At 41.6% G+C, this 26,771-nt stretch overlaps 1 protein-coding gene across 1 annotated transcript; it reads right to left on the bottom strand.

Moving 5' to 3' along the window:
* LOC308338034 (death domain-containing protein CRADD) lies at positions 1–25,442 on the bottom strand. The gene is made up of 2 exons (XM_080831590.1): positions 25,067–25,442; positions 1–814 (listed from the first exon to the last, which is right to left on the bottom strand). Exon 2 carries the CDS (start codon positions 804–806, stop codon positions 513–515), a length of 294 nt encoding a protein of 97 aa, XP_080687716.1. The 5' UTR covers positions 807–814; positions 25,067–25,442; the 3' UTR covers positions 1–512.
* Between the last annotated feature and the right edge of the window lie 1,329 nt (positions 25,443–26,771).

Raw genomic sequence — 26,771 nt, 5'->3', positions numbered from 1 at the left:
CTGTACAGTAATTCACTTTTTATTATCATTGTTAATAGCAAAGTCCACAGTTCAGTTCCCAGGCAATATCAAAGTAGATGTTATATATAGATAGATATAGATAGATATAGACAGATATCTCTATCTATCTATCTATAGGACATCTGCATGTAATACGATAAGACAGTATTATTTTTGAGCCATGATGATTTACCAATTTATTAAAAGGCACTCACACAATTAAAACCTGCACAATTAAAACAACGCAATCTTCAAGACATTAAAAACAATGAATTGTGAAGTCGATGTGGTAGAGCTACTGAGTAATCTGGCCTTTCAAGTAACGCCAACTGGAAATCTCATTTTCTCCTTTCATTTATAGATCATTAAAAAGAAAAGACGCCCCCCCCCCAACCCCGGCCCCACCCCCACCCCCGGAAAGCCCAGAAACTACCTGCCCTGGGAGAAAGTCAGGATTCCGCCCATGCAACTTGGGGACACACTCCCCCATGGGGTGGTGTCGGGAGACCCCATCATTCTAACATGTGCTGGAGCACTGAGGGGTCCACCTCCACGGCCTGGAGGCCTCTGTGCAGGCTCCGGAAGGTGGCCTGCTTCCCATTGCGCTGGCGCCAGCGAATGAAGGCCTCCACCATCTGCGACTGCACGTTGTGGGGGTGGTTGGCCTTACAGCGGTAGATATCCGTCTGGGACAGGCCCAGAGACAGCACCACAGGCTCCCACTCGGGGCCCAGCCTCTGCGCCAGCTGATTGATCTGCCGGTCTGATGGGGAGCTGTTGAGGATGTGCGGAGGGATGCCAGTCATCCGGTCATCTGGAGAAAAGAGAGACATGGGGGAAAGAGCAAACAAATACATCAGATGGGGGCAGAGATGAAAAAAGTGACTAGAACAGCACTACGTTTCATCAGGCAGGGCCAACTATCCCTAGTTTTCTTGGGGGCTGCTCAGTCAAAGGTCACATATAGGAGCTTACAAAATACCATTTAGCGTCTATGAAAATGTTTATTACAGAAAAGGTGAAAACAGGAAAATAAAAATAACTAGAAATCCCATCAGAGAAACCCACTGATAATGATTTGACCTTTTTTTTTTCCCCCAAAGATTTTTATCTATTTATTTGACAGACAGAGATCACAAGTAGGCAGAGAGAGGAAGGGAAGCAGGCTCCCTGCTGAGCAGAGAACCCAATGTGGGGCTCGATCCCAGGACCCTGGGATCATGACCCAAGCCGAAGGCAGAGGCCTTACCCCACTGAGCCACCCAGGCGCCCCCTGATTTGACCTTTCTTTTTGGTATTTTATATATAAAACATATGTTTAGGATTTCATGGCACACACAGCTTTATAACAGGCTTTCTTCCCTCCATCTCTTTTACCAGAGAGGCCAAGCAGGGGGTTCAGAGGGAATTAAAAATGCCAGCCTGGGCCCCAGTTCCCTCTGGCACAGGCCTGTGGGTGCAGAGGTGACACCCTCTCCTGCAGGAATGGCTAGTGCTAGAGGGAAACGGGCTAAACAGGACAGCTACTCTCTCCTGATAAACTTGAACGTTACCAAGAAAAGTTGCAGTTTCCAACAGAAGCAGAACCGAAGAGGCCTGCTGAGGAAAAAAGAAAACTCAGAGGCCACAGGGTAGCTGGAGGAGAGTTACCAACCTGGTGGAGCCCAGAGGAAGAAAACAAAACTTGTGCTATGGAAGAGCAATGAGAGAACCTGACCTTGCCCTTCCTAGATCCTAGCTGCCCCCGGGCCAGGCTGCTGTGGAACTCGGACACCAAGTGAGTGACTATAGATTGCCAGGCATATCAAGGAAGAAGTACCATCAGTTACAATGCAGAAGGCCTTCTAGAGGAAGGAGGCTAAAACTAAGCCCCGAACATGAGACAGAACCCAATGAAGAGAAAGGAAGTGTGCCCAGAGGAGAGGGAATTGCCTGTGCAAAGGCCCGGAGGCAGGAGACCATGGCAAATTCAAGAAAAGAAAGAAGTTCAGGGTAAGGAAGTGCAGAGAGTGAGAAGCACTCCAAATGTCCAAAATTCTGGTGCTGCGTACTGGTTAGGGCTGAACTAGAAGTGCGGTTTTCATATTCCTCATTCAGCCATGTGCATAACAAACCGCACTACACTTGTACCACGCTTTCTGTCACCAGCATCACGGGAATCCGAGTCAATCCCACTTCACACTCACCAGTTCATTGTTTAGATTTATGAATTCAATAAGAAGTCAAAAAGCATCCTATTAGAATAGCTAATGTTTTCCACTGCACATGCCTTTCACCCCAAGGCAGTTGCCAATATCTGAGGCACAAGTTGCAAAAGTACTGTCAAGGGCTCTTTCTGGTGTTTGTCAAGACAAGTCTGTAATTTTTTTAAATGATTGAGACCCAGCTAGAATAACAATGATACTACGGACCAATGTCTTATATTAACGGTAACGATTTTATGGCTTTTCTAAAACTATGGGTACTTTCATAAACATGTGGGCTCATTAAAAAAAATTCAAGCCACATAAAAAAGTACAAAGGAGAAAGAAGTCCTCCAATAACCCACCACTTAGAGTTGGTGAACATTACTCTGGATAACTCTTCAAGCATATATACTATATTATTGGTTTTTTTCTCATAAGGGTTATTTAATTTTGCTTGAATTTAACAGGAAAAAAAAGAAACAGAAGTGAAAACTAAATGGCTTTTTGACCTATAGTTAACTATTTAACTAACAACAGCAACACATATACACACACACAAGATTTAACACTGAGAAAAAAATATATGAAAATTTAAGAGGTAAACTATATATTTTTACATTAATGCTGGTATTATTGGTATTTCTTCTTCCTTTCCTCATTTCTTGCCTATATCATTTCTTGCCTATATAATTTCTCTTTCTCTCTCTTTTTTTTTTTAGAGAGAGAGAGAATGTATGCGCACAAGCAGGGGACGAGGGGGCAGAGAGAGGGAGAGACAATCTCAAGCAGGCTCCATGCCCAGTGCAGAGTCCAACACAGGCCTCAATCTCACAACCCTGACATCATGACCTGAGCTGAAATCAAGAGTTGGACACTTAACTGAGTGGGCTACCCAGGTGCCCCTCGTCAACATGTATTTTAAAAATCCCATTCAACCTCATTTCCATTGGGATGGCTATTGTCAAAAACAAAAAAACAACAACAACAAAAACAAAAAAACAAAATCCCCACCAAAATAACACATATTGGTGAGGATATAAAATGGCACAGCTGCTACGGAAAAGAGTGCGGTGGTTCCTTAAACAACAAAACATGGGATATCATACAATCTAGCAGTTCTACTTCTGGGTCATATACCCAAAAGGACTGAAAGCAGTGAGTCAAAGAGATATTTATACACCCATCTTCATAGCAGCATTGTTCCCAGCAGCCAAAAAGTAGAAGCAACCGAGTGTCTATCAAGGAATGAAAGGAGAAACAAAACGTGGTAGATCATACATTAGAATATTATTCAGTCTTAAAAGGGAAGACATTCTGACTCAAGCTACAGCATGGGTAAGACTTGAGGACATTATGCCAAGTGAAATAAGCCAGTCACCAAAGAATAAGTCCTCTATGATCTCACTCCTATGAAGTACCTGTGCTAGTGAAATTCACTGAAATGGAAAGAATGGTGGTTACCAGGGGAGAACGTGGGGGGAATGGGGAATTGTTTAATGGGCAGTCAGTTCTGCAACACGAGAGGAGTTCTGGAGGTTGGCTGCACAATGTGAATGTACTTAACACTATTGAACTGTACTCCCCAAAATGGAAAAGATGGCAAGTTTCATGTTATATTTTATCACAATTAAAAATGAAAATTTAAAAAAATTTCATTGTTGTCTTGTCATAACTACATTGAGTTTTTATTTCCACTGAATTGATCCTGAGCTCTCTGACAGCATGAAATACTTGTGAGGCTGAGTTTTCTTGCACTGGGTTTCTGCTCGGGCCCAACTGGTTGTATGTCTGTTTCTGCAATCCATGTTCCTTTCTTTATTCTGCTGTAGCATTTTCACATAGCTGTCATGACACTTACCTTCATCTTGCTCACATTTAACATGAGCATCTCTATCCAGAGCTACTGTTTGCTCTTTTATAGTAAGCCAACGTATCCCTAACACTCTCTCCCTCCGAGCTACAATTTGTGCTTGGCTGATGCTTTTTATGCAGTGTTCTGCCACATAGGAAAGGCAGGACACACTAGGCCTGCCCTGGCTGGGGGTCCAGTGTGCTGCTCTCTCTTTTGGAAGCCAAGGAAATGTCTCATGCTGGAGCCTGTTCTGCCTTGCCAGGGTGCACGCACTCCTGCGGTCTCTTTCCTGTAGCTCAGCACAGAGATGGCCTGCCCTGGGTTGCCTTCCAGCCTCTGCTGACAATGTCTCCTGACATCGACAAAGATCTACTCACCTCCTCCACCAGCTTCTTTCATCCAATCTAATTTAGTAGGGGTCCTGAGGATTTTGTACCCTTCTCTCCCTTCTTTTCCTAGGACTGCTTCTGAAGGTTCAGGGTCAGATGTTTTCTTCCTTTGGAAAGGGCCTGCCATTTTTCAAAGTACATGGCATAAAAATTGTGATTGGATTTTTTGTTTGTTTGGTTGGTTGATGCTGGTGAATGTTTTGGATCAGTTTATCAGGTGTTGGGGAGGGAGCCTCTGTGGTTCTGCTACACCATCACCATTCTGACTCCTGGCCAACTATTAATGCAACATAGGCTTTGGGTCAATTATTTGGGAGTGAGGGCAGTATTTGCTCTCATTCCTCCACACGTTCAGGGTCACATATCCCTTGGGAATGCTGCCTCAGAACTCAGAGATGGCCAGCAATCTGTGGACACAGGCCGGAGCTAAGATAACTGGGCACAGAAGCACTACTCAGCCAAGAGCATGTCAAGCCCTTCCAAGGAGACCTTCCAGACATGAAGAGACCATAACAGCTGTTTGTGCTATCTGATCTCGAGCAGGAGAAGTATCCTCATGAGGCCCTTCCAACATGTGAATTCTGCTGAATGCAAAGTTACTGAAAAAATGAGAGTCTCAAGGAGGGAGCCTGGGTGGCTCAGAGGTTTAAGCCTCTGCCTTTGGCTCAGGTCATGATCTCAGGGTCCTGGGATCGAGCCCCGCATCGGGCTCTCTGCTCAGCGGGGAGCCTGCTTCTCCCTCTCTCTGCCTCCTTGTGATTTCTGTCAAATAAATAAATAAAAATCTAAAAAAATTTAAAAAAAATGAGAGTCCCAAGGGTTTAGTGTCAACATCCAAGGATATACTATAAAAAATCAGGTCAAGCTATAAATTAATCCACTGTGACCATCTGGCCACTGTTTCACAGAGCTTGATGTGCACACCATGAGCAGTGTATAAGAGGATATCCGGAGGTCCACAGGTGGACATTCTGTATTAGAATAGTCATCTATTAAACAAATAGTAATCTAATAAATAAACAGTCCTACTGTTAAAATAGTATCTATTTTAATACAATTAGAAAAGTATAAATAACATTTCAAACTCATGACTACAAGAATTAAGAAAAGTAAATAAAAGTTAAAAAGCAGATTCAGAATGACACAAAAGTAACAAAAGAAGAAAAGCAGATTTTTAAATAAAAAGTAAATTTAAATACAAGCAAAGAGTTAGCAGTACAGGTGGTACAAAGCCAGAGCAAAAATTGTACCAGCAGAAGCCGAATGACTGGTGTGTGGGAAGTCTGGTGATACCAAAAGTATCACAAGCCTTTGAGGTGGGCCATCCATTAAGCAGGGCTGTCCATGCACCTGCTCATGGCCTGCACCTCCGACGTGCTAGTAACACCCCAGCCTGAGCACATAAGTCCACATACCTGGGGCTGAGGCAGCACTGTTCCTGGTTAAGAACCACCAGATACTGTGACAGAAGTGTTAACTGGTTTTAAATATCCTAGGCGGGGAATTAGCTCCTTCTATACTGCCAGAATGTTCTCTCTCATACAGATTCTAAATCTTGCATGCAACCTGTAATCCCATTCTCAGTGAAGTGAAAACTCCCATGTTTCAAACAAAACAACATTCTCTATGAAACCCCTCTACTACAATGAAGCCATCCATTTGAAGGGATAAACACCCTATTCCCCATCTCCCTATGGATGTCCATCCTTCCACCCTCCCATCCCTGTGGTCATTACATCTCCAACTATCTCCTCCTCCCTCATTCATACCTAATTAACCACCAAAAATCTCCTTTCCCATTCTAATTGCATTTAGAGTCAGGTCTAAAAGATTCATACTTAACTTTTTTGTTTCTTATAAGACGCTTCTGTCAGCTCTTATGGGTAGAGATCACATCGTCTACTTCTTGCTCTCCTCCAAGCTTTAGCCCCTTGCTGAGCACAATATGGAACTCAATGTATAGTGCCATATTTTACTCTTTTTTTAAACTTAATTTTATTCAAACTCTGTTAATTAACATATAGTATATTATTAGTTTCAGAGGTAGAGTTCAGTGATTCATCAGTTGCATATAATACCCACTAGTCATCACATCACATGCCCTCCTTAACACCCGTCACCCAGTTACCCCTCCCCCCCCCACAATCTCCCCTCCAGCAGAACTCCACTTGTTTCCCATAGTTAAGAGAAAGACCGTATCATATGATTTCACTCATATGTGGAATTTGAGAAACAAAACAGGAACATAGGGGAAGGAAGGGGAAAAAACTCATCATATTGTTAAAAAAGTTCTTCCAAGTCAAGTTTCTAATTCATCATCTCCACAGGTATGTGCTTCTGACTTTTTTATTTGTTCCAGAAAAAGAAGTCATTTCTTCCAACAAATCTTTGCATGGACAGCACCCCCTGGTCTATCCTGGCTGAGTATGCAATCTCCAGGTGAAGGAAAGTCTGCAAGCCCATCTTCCTGTCTGGTCAACCTCCTCTTTCTAATCTATATTCTTCTATAATATGTGGCCACCTTAATGGTGACCTAAAAAAGAGTAACTGTACCGGATTCAAAAGCACAGTTCAGAGACTGAAGATTATGGAGTAAAGCAAAGGCACAGCAGACCGATAAACAGCTGCTAGGAGACTCAGATAAATCTCTGCTCAGGAATCTACAATAACAGAAAGGATTTTAACTACAAAATTCCTTTAAAAAAAAAAAGATATTTATTTATTTGAGAGAGAGAGAGCATGTGCAAGAGAGCACAAGTAGGGGAGAGGGGTAGAGGGAGAGGGAGAAGCAGGCTCTCCCCGAGCAGGTAGCCAAACATTGGGCTCCATCCCAGGACGCTGGGGATCATGACCTGAGCCAAAGGCAGACACTTAACAGATTGAGCCACCCAGGTGCCCCCTATAAAATTCCTTTTTAAACTTCAGTTACTTTGTGATATAGCCGGAGATATAAGTACATATGAGTTCCTTATAACAGTGACTCAGTTGGATATGAGGTTGCACTTCTAAAAACTATATCCATTCCTATGCAGAATTTGGTAATATATTACCCTTCCCAACTCACTGCTGCAGTGAACCACTGTCACTGGTGGGAGTATCATATGCTTTAGGTTTGCTGGACCGAAAAAAAGTTGAACTAAGGGACTGCCCCTTTCTAGTGTAGCCACTTTTTAGGAGCAAAATGCTAACTCCTGCCTCAAGGACATGTAAGGCCTCTGCAGGCTGAGTTCACTGACGTTCCATTGACCAAAGCAAGGCATGTGGCCAAGTACAAGACCACCAGGACAATGTATTAAATGTTCTCACAGGGCAGTAGGAGTAAAACTTTGCTAAGCAATAATTTATAAACACTCACAAGTATACTGATACATTTTTTATTTATTTTTTTTTTTCTAAATTTTATTTATTTATTTGACAGAGATCACAAGCAGGCAGAGAGGCAGGCAGAGAGAGAGGAGGAAGCAGGCTTCTGGCTGAGCAGAGAGCCTGATGTGGGGCTCGATCCCAGGATGCTGGGATCATGACCTGAGCCGAAGGCAGAGGCTTAACCCACTGAGCCACCCAGGCGCCCCCTGATACATTTTTTAAATCTAGATGAACTGATACTGGGATATATATAATGCCAAAACCGGTGCAGGAAAAAAAAGAAAACTTGAATAGACCTAAGTATTAAATACATTGAAATGGCAATCAAAGCCTTCCCCTGCTCAAGGGCCCTAGGCCCAGACAGTTTTACAGGTGAGCTATATCAAATGTTCATGAAACATTTAATTTCCTATCTTCTGTAAGTTGTTCTAGGAAATAGAAAAATAACAGAAGTTCTACAGCCTATTTTATTAGGCTGCTTTACTTTTTGTCTGAAACAGGATAAGGAGAATACAAGAAAAGTTACAGGTTCTTTTCAATGATTATTTCATATGTAAAAAACCTAAGTATTCATTGAGTAAAAAAGATCTATTTAGAACAATATACTGGAAACAAGTAGAATTTATCCCAGGATTACAACAATTTTAATATCACTAGATCAATTAATTCAATACCTCAGTAGTCCAAAGAGATAAGTCACTATTATCTTAATAGATGCAAAAAAGTATTTGATAAAATTTGACACATATTTATGATTTCTTAAAAAGATTTCTTTAAAAATTAAGAATATGGGGAACCTTTTTAACTTAGTGAAGATTATGAAAGTCTTCAATAAGCATTTGATTTAATAGATATCTTTTAAACATACTCCCTTTAAGGGCAGAAAAAAAACAAGAATGCCCAGTGTCACCACTACTGTTGTATATAATAGTGAAGGTCCTAACCAGAGCTATAAAGAAAAAAAGAAGTTAGGTATAAGCATTTGAGGGGAAGAGCTAAAACCATTACTATTTTCAGATCATTTGATCTAATATGTAAGAAAAGGCCAGGATCAATAGAAAATCCATTAGACGGATACCTGGGTGGCACAGTCAGTTAAGCATCTGACTCAGCTTTAGCCTGGGTCATGATCTCAGGGTTGTGAGATTGAGCCCCGCTTTGGACTCCACACTGAGAAGAGAGTCTGCTTGAGACTCTCTCTTGCTCTCTCTCTGCCCTGCTTGTCTCTCTCTCTCAAATGAAGAGATAAATCTTAAAAAACAAAAAAAAAAGATAATCCACCAGAACAATTAAGAGGGCTGAGTAAAATCACCAGATAACAACTTAAAAACCAACAAACACAAAATATGATAAAAAATAAAAATTAAAAACCACAAAGTATCTAGAAATTAAATTAGCAAAGTTCACATAAGACCTCAACAGGGAAAATTTTAAGCACTAATTAAAAGACATAAAGCAAGATCTGAATAAATGGAGAGTCATTCGTGCCCTGGGTGGGATGACATCATTATTACATTAACATGACAATTCTTATAATAACAATTAAAATTTTATAATGGGGAAAGGAGAGGCTTTCTCCAAACTGGGAAAAACTAATTATACAGGGAAATGTAAAACCATACTTTTACACCACACCCTACACAGTGATGGAGTCTGTATGGATCAAGGTAAAACATAAAAGGTAAAGCTACAAAGTTAATAAAAATAACGGAGATTATCTTTATGACCAGCAGTGGGACGTGTCTTTTTCAATGAATCCCCAAAAGATGAATTTTTTTTCCATCAAAATTAAAAATTTCTGCTCAGTGAAGGAGACCACTATTCCAGATGACAGAGCAGAATGGACAAAGATACTTGTCAATGTCTAAAGCCCAGGAGACAGGACTATGTGGATGTACAAGGACCCCCAAAAACCAAGAGGAAAAAGATAAGCACCTCCACAGAAAAAAGGATGAAGGTACGACAAGGTGACTCGAATTAGAGGAAACTCAAAGAAACTCAAAAACTCAAACTTAAACACAGAAATTTAAGAAATAACAATGGAAATAATCATGATAAATCCCTTTTTGTGCCTAGAAATCTAGGCAATACCAAGTTCTGGCAGAGATGTGGAGATATAGAATTATATTCCTCGCTGGTGGGAATGAGGACTGGGCAGCCATTCCACAAGCAAGCAGGCATGGGAGTAAATTGGAACGTGGTGTATGATCTTGTTTCTATGTATATATACCAGAGAAAAACTCTGAAAAAGTCCCATAAGGGACACGGAGAAGGCTGTGCACAAATAGCGTTGTTTATGCTAGGAAGTATGCATATGCCTTATAACCCAGTTGTCGTCTTTTGGGGTTCACAGATCCCAGAAAAATTCTCACACAGATTCATGAGGGGTCATGTCAGAATTATGGGAAGAAATTTGCTGGAAGCAATATCTGAGCTCATTACTAGGGGAAGAGACAAACTTGAGGGGGCACAAAGGGAATGCTGGACAGTCAGGATAAAGCAAAAATATAAGAAGAAGAAGGAGGGACGCCTGGGTGGCTCAGTTGGTTAAGCGGCTGCCTTCAGCTCGGGTCATGATCCCGGCGTCCTGGGATCGAGTCCCGCATCGGGCTCCTTGCTCGGCGGGGGGCCTGCTTCTCCCTCTGCCTCTGCCTACCACTCTGTCTGCCTGTGCTCGCTCGCTCTCTCTCTCTAACAAATAAATAAATAAATAAATAAATAATTTAAAAAAAAAAAAAAAAAAAAAAAAAAAAAGAAGAAGAAGGAGACCTATACCAATGCAAATTCTAAAATATGTATTTCAAAACAAAACCATTAGTGAAAACACACACAAATGAAAAAATGTATTTGAGACAGAAAGAACAGTTTATTGTGGGAGGGAAAGGAACGGAGAGGTTGGGGATACTACCAGCCTGGGAAAGCCAACCTGACCGGCCGCCTCCCAGGGCCCACGTGAACCCTGGTCCCCCAGTGCAGTGGCTCAGCAGAGAAATCCCTTTGGCGGAGGGACTGGCTGCCGGGAAATGAAAGAAAAGCACCTTGGAAAGAAAACTAATTAGAACCACTTGTTCTGATAGATAATCACAGAGAACAATGTGGTCCTCACAGAGAGGCAGAAATAAACTGGTCTTTCAAAAACTGATTCCAGGATGATGAAGTGATCGCCCACTTCAAATAACAAGGCCCTGTTGCAAAATACAAGTAATCATACTTATTGTCATGGAAAACTTGATTTGACTATCAAGTCCATGGAAGGTCAACAACAAAACTATTAGCCATAATGGAGTTCTCCCTGAAATAAAAGGCCAGAGGCAGGGTGGCCACAGCTCGGAGGCGAAGAATTAATTAGCAGGCATGGGCCCTATCTCCATTTGAATTTGCCATCAACTAGCCATATAACTTGGGGTAAGACATTTAGTCTCTCTCAGATTCTCATTTGTAAAAAGTAAAACCAGATGATTGCCAAAGCCTCATTTAGATACAACATATTATACTACCTTTTTAAAAAGCAATTTTATTTTCTACAGATCTTGTTTTTTGATTTCTCATTTAGTGAACAACTATTCATTTATTGTTGCATTACTTTTCCTATATATCTTCTGGACAGAACAAAGACTTCTGTGGTTTTAATTATGGTTTTTGCTAATTTGCTTCAGCTTTTTAAAGATCACAGATGGAAACTTATCCTCCCATAGCAAACAAACAAACAAACAAACAAAACACCCAGTGAATACTGGTAGAATCAACTTTTTCAAAATAGTACAAAAACTTTAAAAGTTTATGTTACAACTTTCTGGGCCACTGATTTTTCTCGCGTACTTGCACAGACCTGACTCAACTCCAGCAACCTGCCGTTCACGCTGCTCCTTGAAACCACCAACCAACCTGGAACCATAGGACCTTGCACAGCTGGTCCCTCTCCCTGGAATGTTCTTCCGCTGACTCTCTCCCCCGCCAACTGACCACCCTGTTCTTAATCACAGCACCCATTCCACTCTGTGATCCCCCTCATCTACATAGTACTTTCTGATCTGTAGCTCACGAACGCACCATTATCTGTTGTTGCTATCTGTCCTCACCCCACACACTCATCCTGTCTCTGCTAGAATGGAAGCTCCTCACAGGCAGGAGAGCCTTGTTGGTTTTTGTTCAGTGAGGTATCCCAGGCACCCAAAATGGTACCTAGCACATAGTCAGCACTCACCACATAAATGAACGTTGGATAAATAAATTAAAAGCAATGATCCATTACAATTATAATAAATTCACTTAGCTCTGCTGTCTACTCTATGGCTAGAGTGCGACCAAATGCTCCCACTTTCAAGTTACTTAGCACTCAAAAATCAAAGAAATTATATTGCATAATCTGAGACTGAATAGAAAATAAAAAGGGGGCATAACTTCATAATAATAAAATACTGTCAAGGTGAAGCATAGGCAGCTACGCGCTTTCTATACTGAACTGGGCCACATCCGTGTTTAATTTGAAGAGAGTCAGAAAGACAGATTCTAAGACTGCTTCTGGGTAAATATGTCAAACTGAGGCCAGTTCCAGTCTTCACTCTCTCTAATACTTAAGGAAATGAACAAAAAGTAATAAAAATAAGCCAATGAGAAAAGACGGCAGAGCCACCTTCCAATTCCTGATTCCCTGAAGCTGTATTGATTATTCAACAAACAACTGAAAGATTCACTCTCATATCCCCAAATCTGGAGGGGAATGAATTGGTTATTTTTTCTCTTCTAACTTCAGTAGAGTGAGGATGGTAACTGCTACATTGAGGTATGGAAAGACCAGAAATGTGAACAATAAGGACTGACCATCCCTAGCAGAAGTGACATTTCATATGGTCTCGGGGAAGACTGCTGGGCACAGGTGTTCCATATCACAACAAACAATTCAACTGAGCTCAGTCCCCTGCCCTGACTCTTCTGCCTACATGTGCCCTTAAGCTAAAGAGCAGGAAACAGCCAGTCCTCCAAGGGGTCAGAAGGGGGTCAAGGAGAAATCACCCCAGTGTATCAGAGCACCAAAGGCAGAATCCAGCTGCTCCATCAGGTACAAGATGGAATGAAATGGAATGGCAAATGAGTAACATACTAGAGTAACAAGTGATTTAAAAAGGAAAACATTATATGGGGAAAAAAACCCCCCCAAAAAAAAAAAAACCTGACAAATCCACAGATGACAAAAACAAGAGAAAGCATTTTGTCATAAAACAACTTAATAAGGGTATAATTGGAACATGAATACAGTAAACAAGAGCTTAACAATGAGATAATCAAATAACAAAATGAGATTTTAAAAACAGCTTGTCATACTAAAATGATAAATTGAGGACCAAAACAGCATCATCATGAAATTCATAAACTGGAAATACCAAAGAATAGAATTAACATGATTCAATTTGTCTATATTCAGGAAAGACTTGAGGTAAACAGAGATAAAAGGCAGAATTTAAAGTAACTGGAGAAAAATGATGACTGTGGAGGAGAGAAAAATATAATCCATTGAAAGGTTAATGGGTGTCCCTAAAGTAGAAAACCCAGCCCAAAGAATTCAAAGATCTAAAACAAGAAAATATCCCTAAAATGAATAAGCAACAGAATCTCTAAGATGAAAGAGAATACTGTGTTTCAGGAATAACTAATAAGAGAGTAAATCAATAGTGAGACATATTCTGGCTAAATAATTGAGTTTCTGGTTCTAATAAAATAATTCCTTAAGCAGAAAAAGCAAGTTGCTACAAGGAGGAGGAAGTCCATTAAATTTTCAACAGTACTTTAAATGCAAAAGATAATAAAGCAATTCCTCCAAAATTCTAAGGGGAATAAGGTATAGTCTATGAATATTATTCTTAGCCAAGATGTTCTCAAATATATAGGTAATGGGTAGTGAATTAGTGATAAAAACTCAAGAACTTGCCGTGAAGACTTTTAAAAGAAGGCTCAGAACAATCTTTTTTTTTTTTTTTTAAGATTTTATATATTTATTTGAGAGAGAGGGAGAGCACTGAGGGAGACTGAGAGGGAAAAGCAGACTCCCCACTGAGTGGAGCCTGACCTGGGGCTCAATCCCAGGACCCTGCAAACATGTCTTGAGCCAAAGGCAGACACTTAACAGACTGAGACACCCAGGTGCCTCAAAAGTCTTGACAATCTATCTAGTAAGTGCAGTGAATAAAATGAAGACACTAGCACTGGCATACCAAAAGTGGGTCGGTGGCAATGTTTGCTTTAGATGCAGGCAATAAAGGATGCACTATTTACAGATAATTTAAAAACAACAATAAAACCACTAAAAATCTGCTTTTTTCGTATCAACATGTGCCCAAAATTCTAAGCAATACAAATGATAAAATATTTCTCTTCTCTGGGGTACAATGCTCCCCTGTCAGATAGTCTGCCCTGAGCCCCTTGACTTGTTTCTTGGTATCAGTAATAGGAAAGACACGCAAAAAGATTAGTACAGGGCACTGAATTCATTTAAATATAAAACTAATTTTAAACAACTGAACAGGGATGCCTGGGTGGCTCAGTCGTTAAGCATCTGCCTTCAGCTCAGGTCATGATCCCAGGGTTCTGGGATCCAGACAAGCAGGCTTCTCCCTCTGCCTCTGTTCTGGAATCCAGACAAGCAGGCTTCTCCGTCTGCCTCTGCCTGCCGCTCTGCCTACTTGTATGCTGTCTCTCTCTCTCTCTCTCTCTCTGTGTCAAATGAATAAATAAAATGTTAATATATAAATAAATAAAACCACAAAAAATAAGCAACTGAAGAGAATACAATGCTATATACCTTGACTATATTAAAATACTACAAGTGATCAAAATTAAAGCTAGATCATAGAATATAAATATTGTATCTTGAATTTGTGATACAGCAATGTAACTAACCAAAATCCAGAAGGGAAGAAGGAAAGACAGGGAGAGTGTCAATGATCTCATTTATCATAGCAGAGAGGAATCAACTCTTTCTTTCTTTTTTAAGATTTTATTTATTTAATTGTCAGAGAGAAAGAGGGCACAAGCAGGGATGTGGCAGGCAGAGGGAGAAGCAGGCTCCCCATGGAGCAAGGAACCCGATGTGGGACTGGATCTCAGGACTCTGGGATCATGACCTGAGCTGAAGGCAGACACTTAACCAACTGAGCCACTCAGGTGTCCTGAAATTAACACCTTCTAAAACAGGGATGGCAGCAGTCAGGAGAGACTGTTATCTATGGTAGGAAAGAAGCCCTAAATCTCAGTGACTTAACAGAACAAGATTTCATTTCTCTCTCACATGCCCACCACTGCAGGTCCACATGGCTCTTCAGCACACCCATGAGCTAGTTCTGCATTCTAGGCTGCACTGACATTACACTTCTCCACAATCACATGAGAACCCGTGTTCACCAAGATGGAAAGAAAGGATAAGAGTAATAGACCTGGCAATTAAATACATCAATCCCTAAGTGACCTTCTGCTCACTTCCGTTCACATTTTGTGGCTAGAGCAAGTCACAACGTCATACCTAACTTGAAGGGAACGCGGGATACTCCTGTATCCCAGGATGGGGAGAGACCTGGGTGAACAGCACTAATGTCTACTGAGAAACCTAATTGGGGGAGAAGAAAAAAACAAAAACAAAAACATCAAGTTTCTTCATCATCTCTTAACCACAGAAGAAAAAGTACATTTCTTACCGTGAAAAAAATTGTTTATTCAAAGTTTAGTAATTTCTTTTCACTTAGTTTCTTTTACTTTAAATTCAAACAAAATTAAATGTAATGATTTTTAAATTTAAAAACCAGTATGTATCATGTAATCCTACTTTTCTAAAAGCATTTCTTTTTTTTCTTTCTTTCATGCATCCATCCATCCATCTTCCCATCTACAAACATGCTTAAAGAGATGTCCAATGGGGACATTCACATATTATTGAGGCTTATTTCTAAGTGATAGAATTTGTGATTGTTTCTTTATTCTTCTCTGCATTCCTTGAATTCTTTATAATGAACATGTATCATTTTTATAAACATAGCAGAATCATTATTAGAATATGAATGAATGAGAAATAACACTTCATCTTCTACTGTTAAACCTTAAAACCACTAGATAGTAAAAAGAAACATGGCTTTACATTGCTATAGGAAAGGAAGGGGGCTAAAGGAGCAGTAAATGTTGTATTTCATGATCATTATATCCTGTTTGAAATTACAAAATGGGTAAATGCTGATAGCTTCAGGCCATGTAGCTAGTTTCAATCAGTTATGTAAAAGACCTACATTTCTGTTTTACCACTTCCTTTAAGTCTTCTATACCTTAATTCAGAATAGTTGTTGATAAATGTCAGGGTTGATACAGGTTACTCCCACCAATATGCAGCTGCTTATTGAGTTTAAAAGAGATGCTCTACAGAAAAGAAGTTGTTTTTTCCCACTTAAAAAAATATATGGACATTAAACACAAAAGAACAATTAATAAACTGAAAAGGAAAAATAACTTTTTAAAAAGATGTTATTTATTTATTTGACCGAGAGATAGAGAGCACAAGTAAGCAGAGCAGCAGGCAGAGGGAGAGAGAGAGAAGCAGGCTCTCTGCTGAGCAGGGAGCCTGATGCGGGGCTCGATTCCAGGACCCCGGAATCATGACCTGAGCCAAAGGCAGCTTCTTACCTAACTGAGCCATCCAGGCATCCCGGAAAAATAACTTCTAATCAGAGTCTATTTATCCATTAAGCACAGTAGGGACAGGGATGAGAGCCCACAATACTTTTTGAAGCCCATGAAAATGTTTTAATTTCTTTCAAAATGAGAAGAAAAAAATGAACTTCAGGTCAAAGAAAATGTTTGAATATATAATATTAATATATTCATCTTTATACCAATAGAGTCCTAAAATGTCATTTTTAATATTTTTTTATGGAGGAAGGGGCCACAAAGGCAAGAGTGCCTCCAGCCCAGGCAAGTCATAATGCAGCCCTGTTTCTAGTATTTCTAAGTCACAAACTTATTGGCAGGTGGCACAAATTACTTGGTTTATTGAAATGTGTTTCAAAACTATCCTTTTGAAATTAAAAACAAAGTGCAGTTGTTGAGAGACAAAATTCCAAAGTGCCTTGTATATTACCCAGGGTGCGTTAAGTGACTAATTACAAATTCTCAACATTAATGACAACACTGCTTTTCAACAGGCGACAAGCAAATGACATTAAAGATTTCTTTATATGGAAGTTCCATTATACAAATATAAATTTTGGGTATTCCCTTTTCTAAATAGGCAAAATGAACTTTTTAATCACATTATTTCCCATGGATGACTGTTCTTCAAAAGTTTCTAAATTGTTTAAAAACATCTGTAACCCTATTTTAGTCTTCAAGATCAAAACATCGATATTTAACTGATACCCAAATGGAAGGAAACAAGGTACCCCCAGGGTACTTGGCCATTATCTTTGTCACTGGTTCCTGGTCAGTAAAGAGTAAAAGAGAGTTACTTTTAAAAAGTTTTGACTGCATATAAGTTATAAAATAACAACTCTGATAGATATGCTTTCCTTATCAGTACTAAACCTGCCCAGAGGAAGGATACGATCACTAATGAGTGCTTTCAGACAGGTGACTCCAGGCACCCGCACGAAGTACATTTCTTTGACGGAGTTCCACCAGGCTGAACAGCGGAGCGATAAGCCCAAAGAAATAAAAGACGACGATGATTTTGCCAAGCAAAAGCTTTCAAAGCTATGACACCATAATAATCTCAAAAGTGAAACTTCCAGTCCTCTTACCAGCAACTGAGGGAGAGGGATAGAAGGCAGGATTTTTAAGTTGCTGCCTTCCCACAATTGGGAGGGACGATGAACATGGTGATTGACAAAATCAAGAATTAAAATAATTTGGATAGATCGATGGAAAGATACTAACAAGACTTAATTTGTGTTGGGATAAATGGGACATTCTATCAAGCTTAGAAAATCAAGCATGACGGCACAGAACGTTTCCGGCTTATCTTAAATGCAGTTCAGGAGGAAAGGTGCAGATGTCTTAAATGGCCTACAAACGCAGCGGGAACCTAGCACATGTACAACACACGTGCAGACAGACAGACAAACACATCCGTCTGGAATCAGGGAGAAGGAAGATGACAGTCTCACAGAACGAGCATTGGTCAGACATAATACTTCCACACCGATGACCTGACGGCCCATTCTACGGACAGAGAGGCAGGACCCTGAACCTCAGAGACTATAGGGACCCTGAAAGCTGTTAACCTGCAAGCACACACGCGGTCTGTGGAAAGCACGTGGCATGGGTGAAGCGCGAGTTTTAGTCAGACGGAAACTGTGTGTCTGTCTTACTCAGAGTGAGGACACAGCGTGCGTCCGGTACTAACAGCTCCCAAGAAATGTCTTTTAAGACCTTAGGTTTAAAAAGATGTATGGCGGGGGCACCTGGGTGGCTCAGTTGGTTGGCGACTGCCTTCGGCTCAGGTCATGATCCCGGAGTCCTGGGATCAGGTCCCACATCGGGCTCCCAGCTCCATGGGGAGTCTGCTTCTCCCTCTGACCTCCCCTCTCATGCTCTCTCACTCTGTCTCTCTCTCAAATAAATAAATAAATAAATTTTTAAAAAAATGTTTGGCAGAGTTGCATCTCAGGTAGGGGACACATTCTGAACACCTCACATAAGGCCAGAATAACCGGGCAAAGTGGCCAGTTAGCAAGAGCCGAGCACCACAGTGAGTCCCACCTGGCTTTGGGACTTTGTGACTCTTGACAAAATTTTAATTTCCTTTGGATTTGCATGGTTTCAGATTTTGTGCCTAAAGTGAAACTTCTGTAATACTTTTTATCAATTAATTCAAATATGCCTAATTTCCCATAAAATGGGATGGTAGTCTGAAAACATTTATGCTAATTCAGCAAATATGAATTGAGGCCTACTAGGCTGAGGGGCACTGCTCAGGGCTAATGATCCAGCAGGGGGCAAATTTAGCTATTCACGGAAAGGGTCTGCAGTGTGCCAAGAGCACCTCTGTGGAACTTGGGGCGTGAACACTACCAATCTGGACGAATTCATTTATTTCACCAGGAAAACAATGCAGGAAATAAAATCGGAGGAATGAAAGTCACTTGCTCATTCTCCCCATCACCTGGCATCAATGCCTAGCCCGGTGGGTATTCTGTGCCTACTCAGAGCTGCACGTCACAGCTGAAGTTAACAATTCATGAAAGGATCTCAGAAATAACATTGGGGTCATCCTTAATAAAGACTCTTTTAACCTCCTTGTGATTCTCAAAAAATGGAAATGTTTCCAGACTATGCTTTTCTGGTTTCTGACCAAAAATACATATATTAGAAGCATGTGTATGTATGTGTGTGTTAAAACTGAACGAGAAGTTTCACAAAGCATAAAATACTGACCTTTACTATATGATATTCTATTTTAATTCCGAATTCAACCATTAAATTGACTTCATGTCCCACAAACAGGCAGCGACCAGAAATCTGATGAACATCGTTCTAGTGTACATTCAGCTGCCCAATTTCCACTCTTCCTTCAATAATTAACTCACATTGTCACCTCCTCAGAGAAGCCTTCCGGGACTCCTCCAAGTACCATCTACCATGGCCTTCCAGGAGGCCTGAAACGAGTGACAGAATACAGGGGAGGGGCAGATTCAGGAGAGAATGGGAGGTGGCATGGGAATGTCTCTATACCCCCTTAAGCCCCCACTGGAGCAGGAGCCCCTCCAGCACAGGGGTCGAAAGGGTCCCTCCCACCACTGATCGATTTCCTGGGTACCGAGCACTTCCTGGCACATTATGAATACTCCATAAGCAATTGTTGATGAATCCTTTGGGGAGCTGATGAAAGAGCTGACCCTGAAAGCAAATAAAAGAACCCATCCATCGCATACTGCACACTGGTAGCCAGTGGACTTAATCTGGCCCACAGATATGTTTCATTTGGCCTATGCTGCTCAAAAAACTACAGCGACTGCATTTGAAAATTGGGAGCTTTCACAAAATTCCAGATTTGTGGCTTTGCCTGTCAGCTCACCAGAGTCATCCTCATGCTGGTTAGCCCCCAACACCCACTCTCTCCCGCAATGCACGTGAAAGCCCAGTGGCTGGGCTGCTCTCCTTTGTCCGGGATCTCTCAGGCCCTGCATGTGTCTGGTCTGCAACTCTTATACCAAGCCACAGGCTACAACAGTCTACTGCTTGGTGAGTGAGACTGCAGCCACTGGGGGGAAGAAGAGCAAAAGGGACCCTTCTCGCTGAAGAAAGCACAGATTCTCCCAATTATCTGTGATCTTTCCCCAGAGGTGAAAAACTGCCCAAGATAATCGTCTTATTCTCTGTCTCTGGGAGGAGATTTTTAAAAAGGGTGAATTTATAGGAAATAAGGGCCAGAATTAGAACATTTTATTTTTCTTTGTATCCTTTGGCACAGAATAACAGCATTTTGCACAGGTGGGTTTTCAATAAACTTGGAAGTGAGGCTGTGGAAAATTTTTTAAATGCTGTACTGGTCTCAAAATTCCGGTTGTTCAGATATAAAAATGATGTTTGAATACCTTCCTCCCATGGACACAGCCCCATGAAAGCCCAGCAACTCTCAATCGAAATTACTCTCAATCCAAATCCCAGAATATTTTTAAATAGGAATGGACAAGCTAATTCTGAAACTTACAAGGAGATGTGAAGGATCTCCTTATAAGGAGAACCAGAAGAGCCAAAATAATTGCAAAAAAGAACAAAGTTGGAGAATTACACTTCTTGATTTCAAGACTCATTCTTAAGAAATGAAAACAGTGTGATATTCATGAAAAAATAGGTAACTAGGTCAATGCAATAGCCTGAAGTCGAGAAAGAGAGCTACACCTGTGTGAACAATGGACTTCCGACAAAGGTGCATAGGCTGCTCCTATCAAGCAGAGATAGGAGAGTCTTTTCCACAAAGGATGCGGAAACAGTTGGCTATCTAGATGACAAGGAGAGAACTTCAATCTACACTTCATGCCATACATAAACTTCAGGAGTCCCAAATGAAAAACCCGTAACTACATAACTTCCTGAAGGGAACATTAGGTGGAAAACACGTGCAACTTTAGCTTAAGTAAAGATTTCTTAAAAGTGACACCAAAAGCATGATCCACAGAAGAACAGACATCATCAACATGTAAAACTTCTCCTCTTTGGAAGACACTACTAAGAGAATGAAAAGACAAACTACAGACTGGAAGAAAATACTTACAAGTCATATACCTTAGAAAGGACACACAAAGAATTCTCTAAGCTTAATAAGAAAACAACACAATTTAAAAGTGCCAAAGATCTGAACAGACACTTCAACTAGGAAGATATACAGATGGCAAATAAATACATGAAAAGATGTCCGGCATCAATAGTCATTAGAGATATGCAAATGAAAACCACAGTGAGATACACTATGTCCTTATTAAAATGAGAAAAATTAAGAAGACATACACAATGACGGCAAGGATGTAGAAGAAATCAAAACTTTCAGCGACTGCTGGTGGGAACATATAATGGGACAACCACTTCGGAAAACAGTACAGCAGTCTCTTAAAAAGTTAAACATATACATAATACGGCCATTCCACTCGTAGGTGCGTACCAAAGAGAAAAGAAAACCTATGCCTATACAAAGTCTTGTACATGAATATTCATAGCAGCCTTATTTGTAAGAACTGACCATACAAGTGTCTATCAACAGGTGACTGAGGGGCGCCAGGGTGGCCCAGTTGGTTAAGCAACTGCCTTTGGTTCAGTTCATGATCCTGGAGTCTCAGGATTGAGTCCCACATCAGGCTCCCTGCTCAGCAGGGGGTCTGTTTCTTCCTCTGACCCTCCCTCCCTCTCATGTTCTCTTTCTCATCTTCTTTCTCTCTCTGAAATAAATAAAATCTAAAAAAAAAAATTTCTTTTTTAAAAACAGGTGAATAAAAAAACGCTGGTATATCAGTATGATGAAATACTATTCTGTAATAAAAAGAGATGAGATATTGATATATATACTTCAACATTAATGGGGGAAAAAAGGTACTGTATAAGACCATTTATATAACATTCTACAAAATGAAACTAGTAACAGAAAGCATGTTTGCTTGGGGATGGGGTAGACAGGAAGAAGGGATTACCAAGGGGAATGAGGAAATTTGGGGGGTGATAGATATGTTCATTATTTGATTGCAGTGATGGTTTCATGGGTATATACATGTGTCAAAACTTACCAATTTTACACTAGAAAATGTACAGTTTACTGCATGCCAATCATACCTCAATAAAGTGACTTGTTTAAAAAAAATGGAACAACACTCAGCTATGCTGTCCCCTTCTTGTCCCCTGACCCCACAACACTGTGCTGAGTCCTCTTCCCTATACTTCCCCATAGCACTGCCCGTTGGCCCCACTGTGGTCTTTGTCGCTGTGTATAGTTCTCATCTAACAAACTGCCAATGTTCTACCATTTCTGATCTAAGAAACGGCAGTCTCACATGGCTTGACCGAAATGCTCGCTTGTCAACCAGACCTGACGGGGAGTCCTCTGAGGCGGGAGGACAGGCTGGCCCAAGGACATCCGCTAAGGGAATGTGCCGCCGCTTTGGAAATCCTTGTCCCTCCAGCGAGCCCCTCTCTGTTGCGTCACCACAAGCAGCTGAGAAGAAAGGCCCTGGGTGGCCCCTGCCTTTATATCCTCATGCCTCTTATCCACTTAAAATCACTAGAAGGCTCTGCACTGCAAAACCTCCTTTTTGCATAATTTGAAAACTTCTCTTTTGAAAAGCGTCTTTCAAAGGAACAGAAGCGCACCCCTGGGTGCTGGAGGCAGAGGAGGTAGCTTTGAAAACGTAAAAAAGTGTTAAACATTGAAAGCAACCATAAATCAAAGGAAAACTCGGATGCCTGTGAGGGAAAATTCCAGAGGCTGCAGTACTTTAAAATAGCATCATGTGCTCTGGCCCCAGCCTTGGCCGCCCCCCCCCCCCCCTTGGAACAACAAAGAGAGCGGTGCCAGCTGGTACGGCCGGTCTGGTTATATAACGCAGTTAATCGCACGGCCTCTTCCCTGTGGGGTGGAACCCAAGTTTCACAGTGGTCTATTTTATTTAGCATGGGTAGTTTTACTCGTTTCATATTAAAGAGATCTTTCCACAAAATTGGCTGCTCTCTCTGTCTTGGCTTGAGAAGGGAAAATATGGGAATTAAAAAGCTGTGCAACAGATGGACCTCAGTTACGAAGAGTATCTCCGGCTTCAGAAGCTCCTCACAGAGGCAGGTGTGAAGCCTGTGAGTAAGCTCCTGGCTTTCAGATTTTCCCGAAGACAACCGAGCCCCTCCATGTCTGCGTTCTGTAGGCAGAACAGAACATAAAAACACAGAGCTCCATAAACACATGTCAGACTCTGGGGATGTATTTGCCTCGCTACGTGTTCGTCTCGGAGGAACTCTACTTTTGTTACTGGGAGAAACAACAGCATCAGGCGGGCTGGAGGGGCAGGGAGAGAGGGGACGGGGCAGGTTGCCGCCCTGCTGGCTCTCCTGCGTGGCCGGGGTCCCGGGCGGTAAAGGGTCGGAGAGGTGGGCAGAGCCGCTCCTCCTTGCGGTAGTGGCTCTTTCCCTTCCAGAAAGGGGTTGAGGAGAGGCTGCACCAACGAGGTTCTCTTGGCCTTCTGCGTGGTTCCTCATCCTTGCCTGAGGGAGCCCCCATATTTTCCCTCCTAGCTACTGGCTGGATGACAGAGAAAAGAAGTGAGAGAAGTCATTTCACTCCCTGCTAGGACTAAAGTGACAAATGCCCAGCTCCGGGCTTATCAATGCTTTCAAACACAGCCCTGGGCGGGTTCAAAGAGTTCCCGTACCAGCGTACCAGCACCAGCGTGTTCCCTCCCTGGATCATTTTAAAACAAGGAGAAGGGAAGGTTAAGGCAAACACTTTTACTCCTACAGCCATCGTCACGGGATAGGTGTGATCACGCTCTTCTTTCTGTAACAAGGGTGTTATTCTTAGAAGAAGCTGAAGGGCTTGCTCCTAGTCACTCAACCTAAGAAGGCACAGCCTGGTTTCAAACCCTGGTCTGTCTGGCCCCAGAGTCTGCTCTTCCGATGAGTCTCTGTGCTCTGCTGTCTCTGTCTGACTAGATGAGTGGCGACAAATCCCTTGAGAAAGAAAGAAGATTACCGGGCAGTAATTTGTGCTGGTTCCGAGGTTCCCAAACTGCTCAGATACCCAAAGACACTTATTAAACAGCAGAGCCAGAGCCAACGTGGAGACGGCCGGCCAAGAAGAAAAGACTGAGTTTCAGAGGAAGCTGCATTTTAATAAATAATATAACATCAACAATAAAAATTTATTTAATACGTAATACAATGATTGATTTAAAACAGGGCCCTGGTAATGTTTATCTGACTGAAAAGATAATGTGAGCATTTAATTGACAGGAAGGTGAGTGGGTCCAAAGGAACACCTCCTATAAGGTGGCCCTGGCGACGTGTGCCATCCGTCTGAGTGCAGCTTTCGCCTCCTGCCGCTCAGTCACACTTCTTGGATAGAACAGCACCCCGCCCCCCCAACCAATGCAGTAGATGCAGACACCACAACCAGCATCTATGATTTTGGTAAATGAAGACTGTGACTTCCCAGAGTAAGCACCCCCAGGAACACCACTCAGCAGAGACTAGATTTTTAACTTCAGCTATGGTACGACATTCGAAAGTAACCTTCAGTGTTGACACAATAGTTCCATAGATAATCGGAGCTCTGGCAAATACACTCCAAGTAATTTTTCTGAATTTCTTTTTCCAGCAGCAAGGTACTCTTTAAAAAAGAAAGAAGAAAAAAACCCAAAACAACAACAACAGAAAACCGCATGTAATATTCTTTTAGCTTCCTTATTGGCAGCATCACGTGTGCGTGCTTGTGTGTGTGTGTGTGTGTGTGTGTTCCAAAAAGCACAGAAACAGCTTTTATGGTTAGAAAATTGAAGTGCTATCAAACCTAGGAAATTATAGGGATGAAAAACAAAACAGCTTATCTACATATGTCCCATCTGCTTTTGGTTTTGTGTTTTGCACAATCAATTACTGGAAGCATTGGAAAGTATGCTGAGACACTGAAAATGAGACCCAGGGCACGCCCTGACAGCGACCTAGAGGTAGGGTGATGCTGCTTTAGAGCCTGCACCAAAAGTCAGAGGCTCCCGCTAGAGTTTCCAGGAACCATGAGTGCAGGATAGTACAAACAAAAACACGACACTCACCCGACTGGAGCCAGTGTTTTGGAACATGGCAAAAAGCAAATTTCCATCCACTGGGGAATCGCCATCCATTTCATTATTGTCTCAGTGTGGGTCGCTGTGTTCTCCACAACTCCGTATTTACACTGCACACAGTAGTTGCCCCCAAGCTGCTTGGACGGCAGGCTCTCTGCGAGCTGATAACTGCCCAGCCTCATGCAGCTGGGTTTTTAGTATGGTGGCCCTTTCTAGCAGGGTCTCTTTGGGCCACTCCGTTCCAACAGCCCTACTTCTTTCTCCTGTGACAATCCCCCCTTCACGCCCTACTCTCATTACCTACTTCTATGCTCCCCCCCCAACAACCACGCTTTTAATCTGATCCTCATCTCCAGTTCTGCCTGAACCCCAGGAACGGGAAAAGGCCTCACGTTTAGAAAGACAAGTTTAGACAAAGATGAGAACAGCAACAGATTTACAATTCAAATGAAGAAAGTAAATGCCTGAACTGAAGAGGTATTATAACGAAGGAACTTTCTTAAGCCGAAAGAACCTGGTGGCAGAGAATTCTTCATAGAAGGAGAAATGCTTTTTACTCTTATCGATCCAACCAACTAATGGAAATAAATACTTAGTGGAAATAATTTAGTCTGAATTTTAAAAATTCCTTTTGTCTAAGAAAAGGGAGTGGAAGGGGGTGGTATTAGTTATTTTTTATTTTTATTCCAGTATATTAACATACAGTGATACATTAGTTTCCGGTGTACAATACAGTGATTCAGCAATTCTACGCATCACCCAGTGCTCATCAGGGTACATGTACTCTTAATATCTATCACCTGTTTCACCCATCTTCCCCCACCAGCCTCCCCTGGTGTTACCTATTGATCCATTGCTCACTCTTTAAGTATTTTCTTTAGGGGAGAAACAGATAAAAGCCCCAGGAATTTAAGAAATGAAATCAACAAATATGAGCCTCTTCTTCAATGAGCACATTTCGTCTGCATAAATCACTATGTCCATTAGTCTGCCATCAAAAGGAGAGGACTATGAAATCGTAAATCTGATTTCCATTCTTGAGCAGTGGCTCAGAGATTTGAAAGAGAGGATTTGATTTCTCCATCTATGTCTAGAGGAAAATATTTCTCTTACTGATAAAATATTCTAATTGCCTTGGCTTAATCAAAAGAGAGTGTTAATGTATGCACAAGTTCCCAGATACACTTGAATACAGATAAAAGAAGTATAATTAAGTACCATTAAACATTTTTAGACTCCAGTGGGAAACAAAAAAGAGAATAATACAAGAGACACAAAGCCCAGAAGGTGAAAGCATGTCACACCACACTACCCCCATGGCTTGCCTTTAGGGATAGGTCTTGTCACTCCATTTTCCTCCTCATACACAGCCTGCTTCTTTATAGCTTAGGAAAAAGAAGCCCAAAGTTGCCATGTGGATGAGGTCTTGAGTTGCTAAGGACTCAGAACACCTTCATGGCAATGATTCACTGTGGGACAAAAAGAGGCAGTATCCAGGAGGATCTGATAGCTGTCGTGGCTAATGTCCCTATGCATGATGTGGCCTCTTTCTCTGAAGAACCCAAGAACACTACTGGACTCAAGGCTCTGGGGTTATGTTTCATCCCAGTTCCTCTTGACTGGTCAAAGCCATTGTTTGTCAAGGTAATCTGCAAACTTGCCCTTCCTGCAGGGATCCATCTGTCCACAGTAA

This window comes from Martes martes (assembly GCF_963455335.1).
Source record: "Martes martes genome assembly, contig: scaffold_130, whole genome shotgun sequence".
Lineage (NCBI taxonomy): Eukaryota > Metazoa > Chordata > Mammalia > Carnivora > Mustelidae > Martes > Martes martes.
The sequence above is the reverse complement of the archived record's forward strand: the minus strand, read 5'-3'. Positions and strand labels throughout refer to the sequence as shown.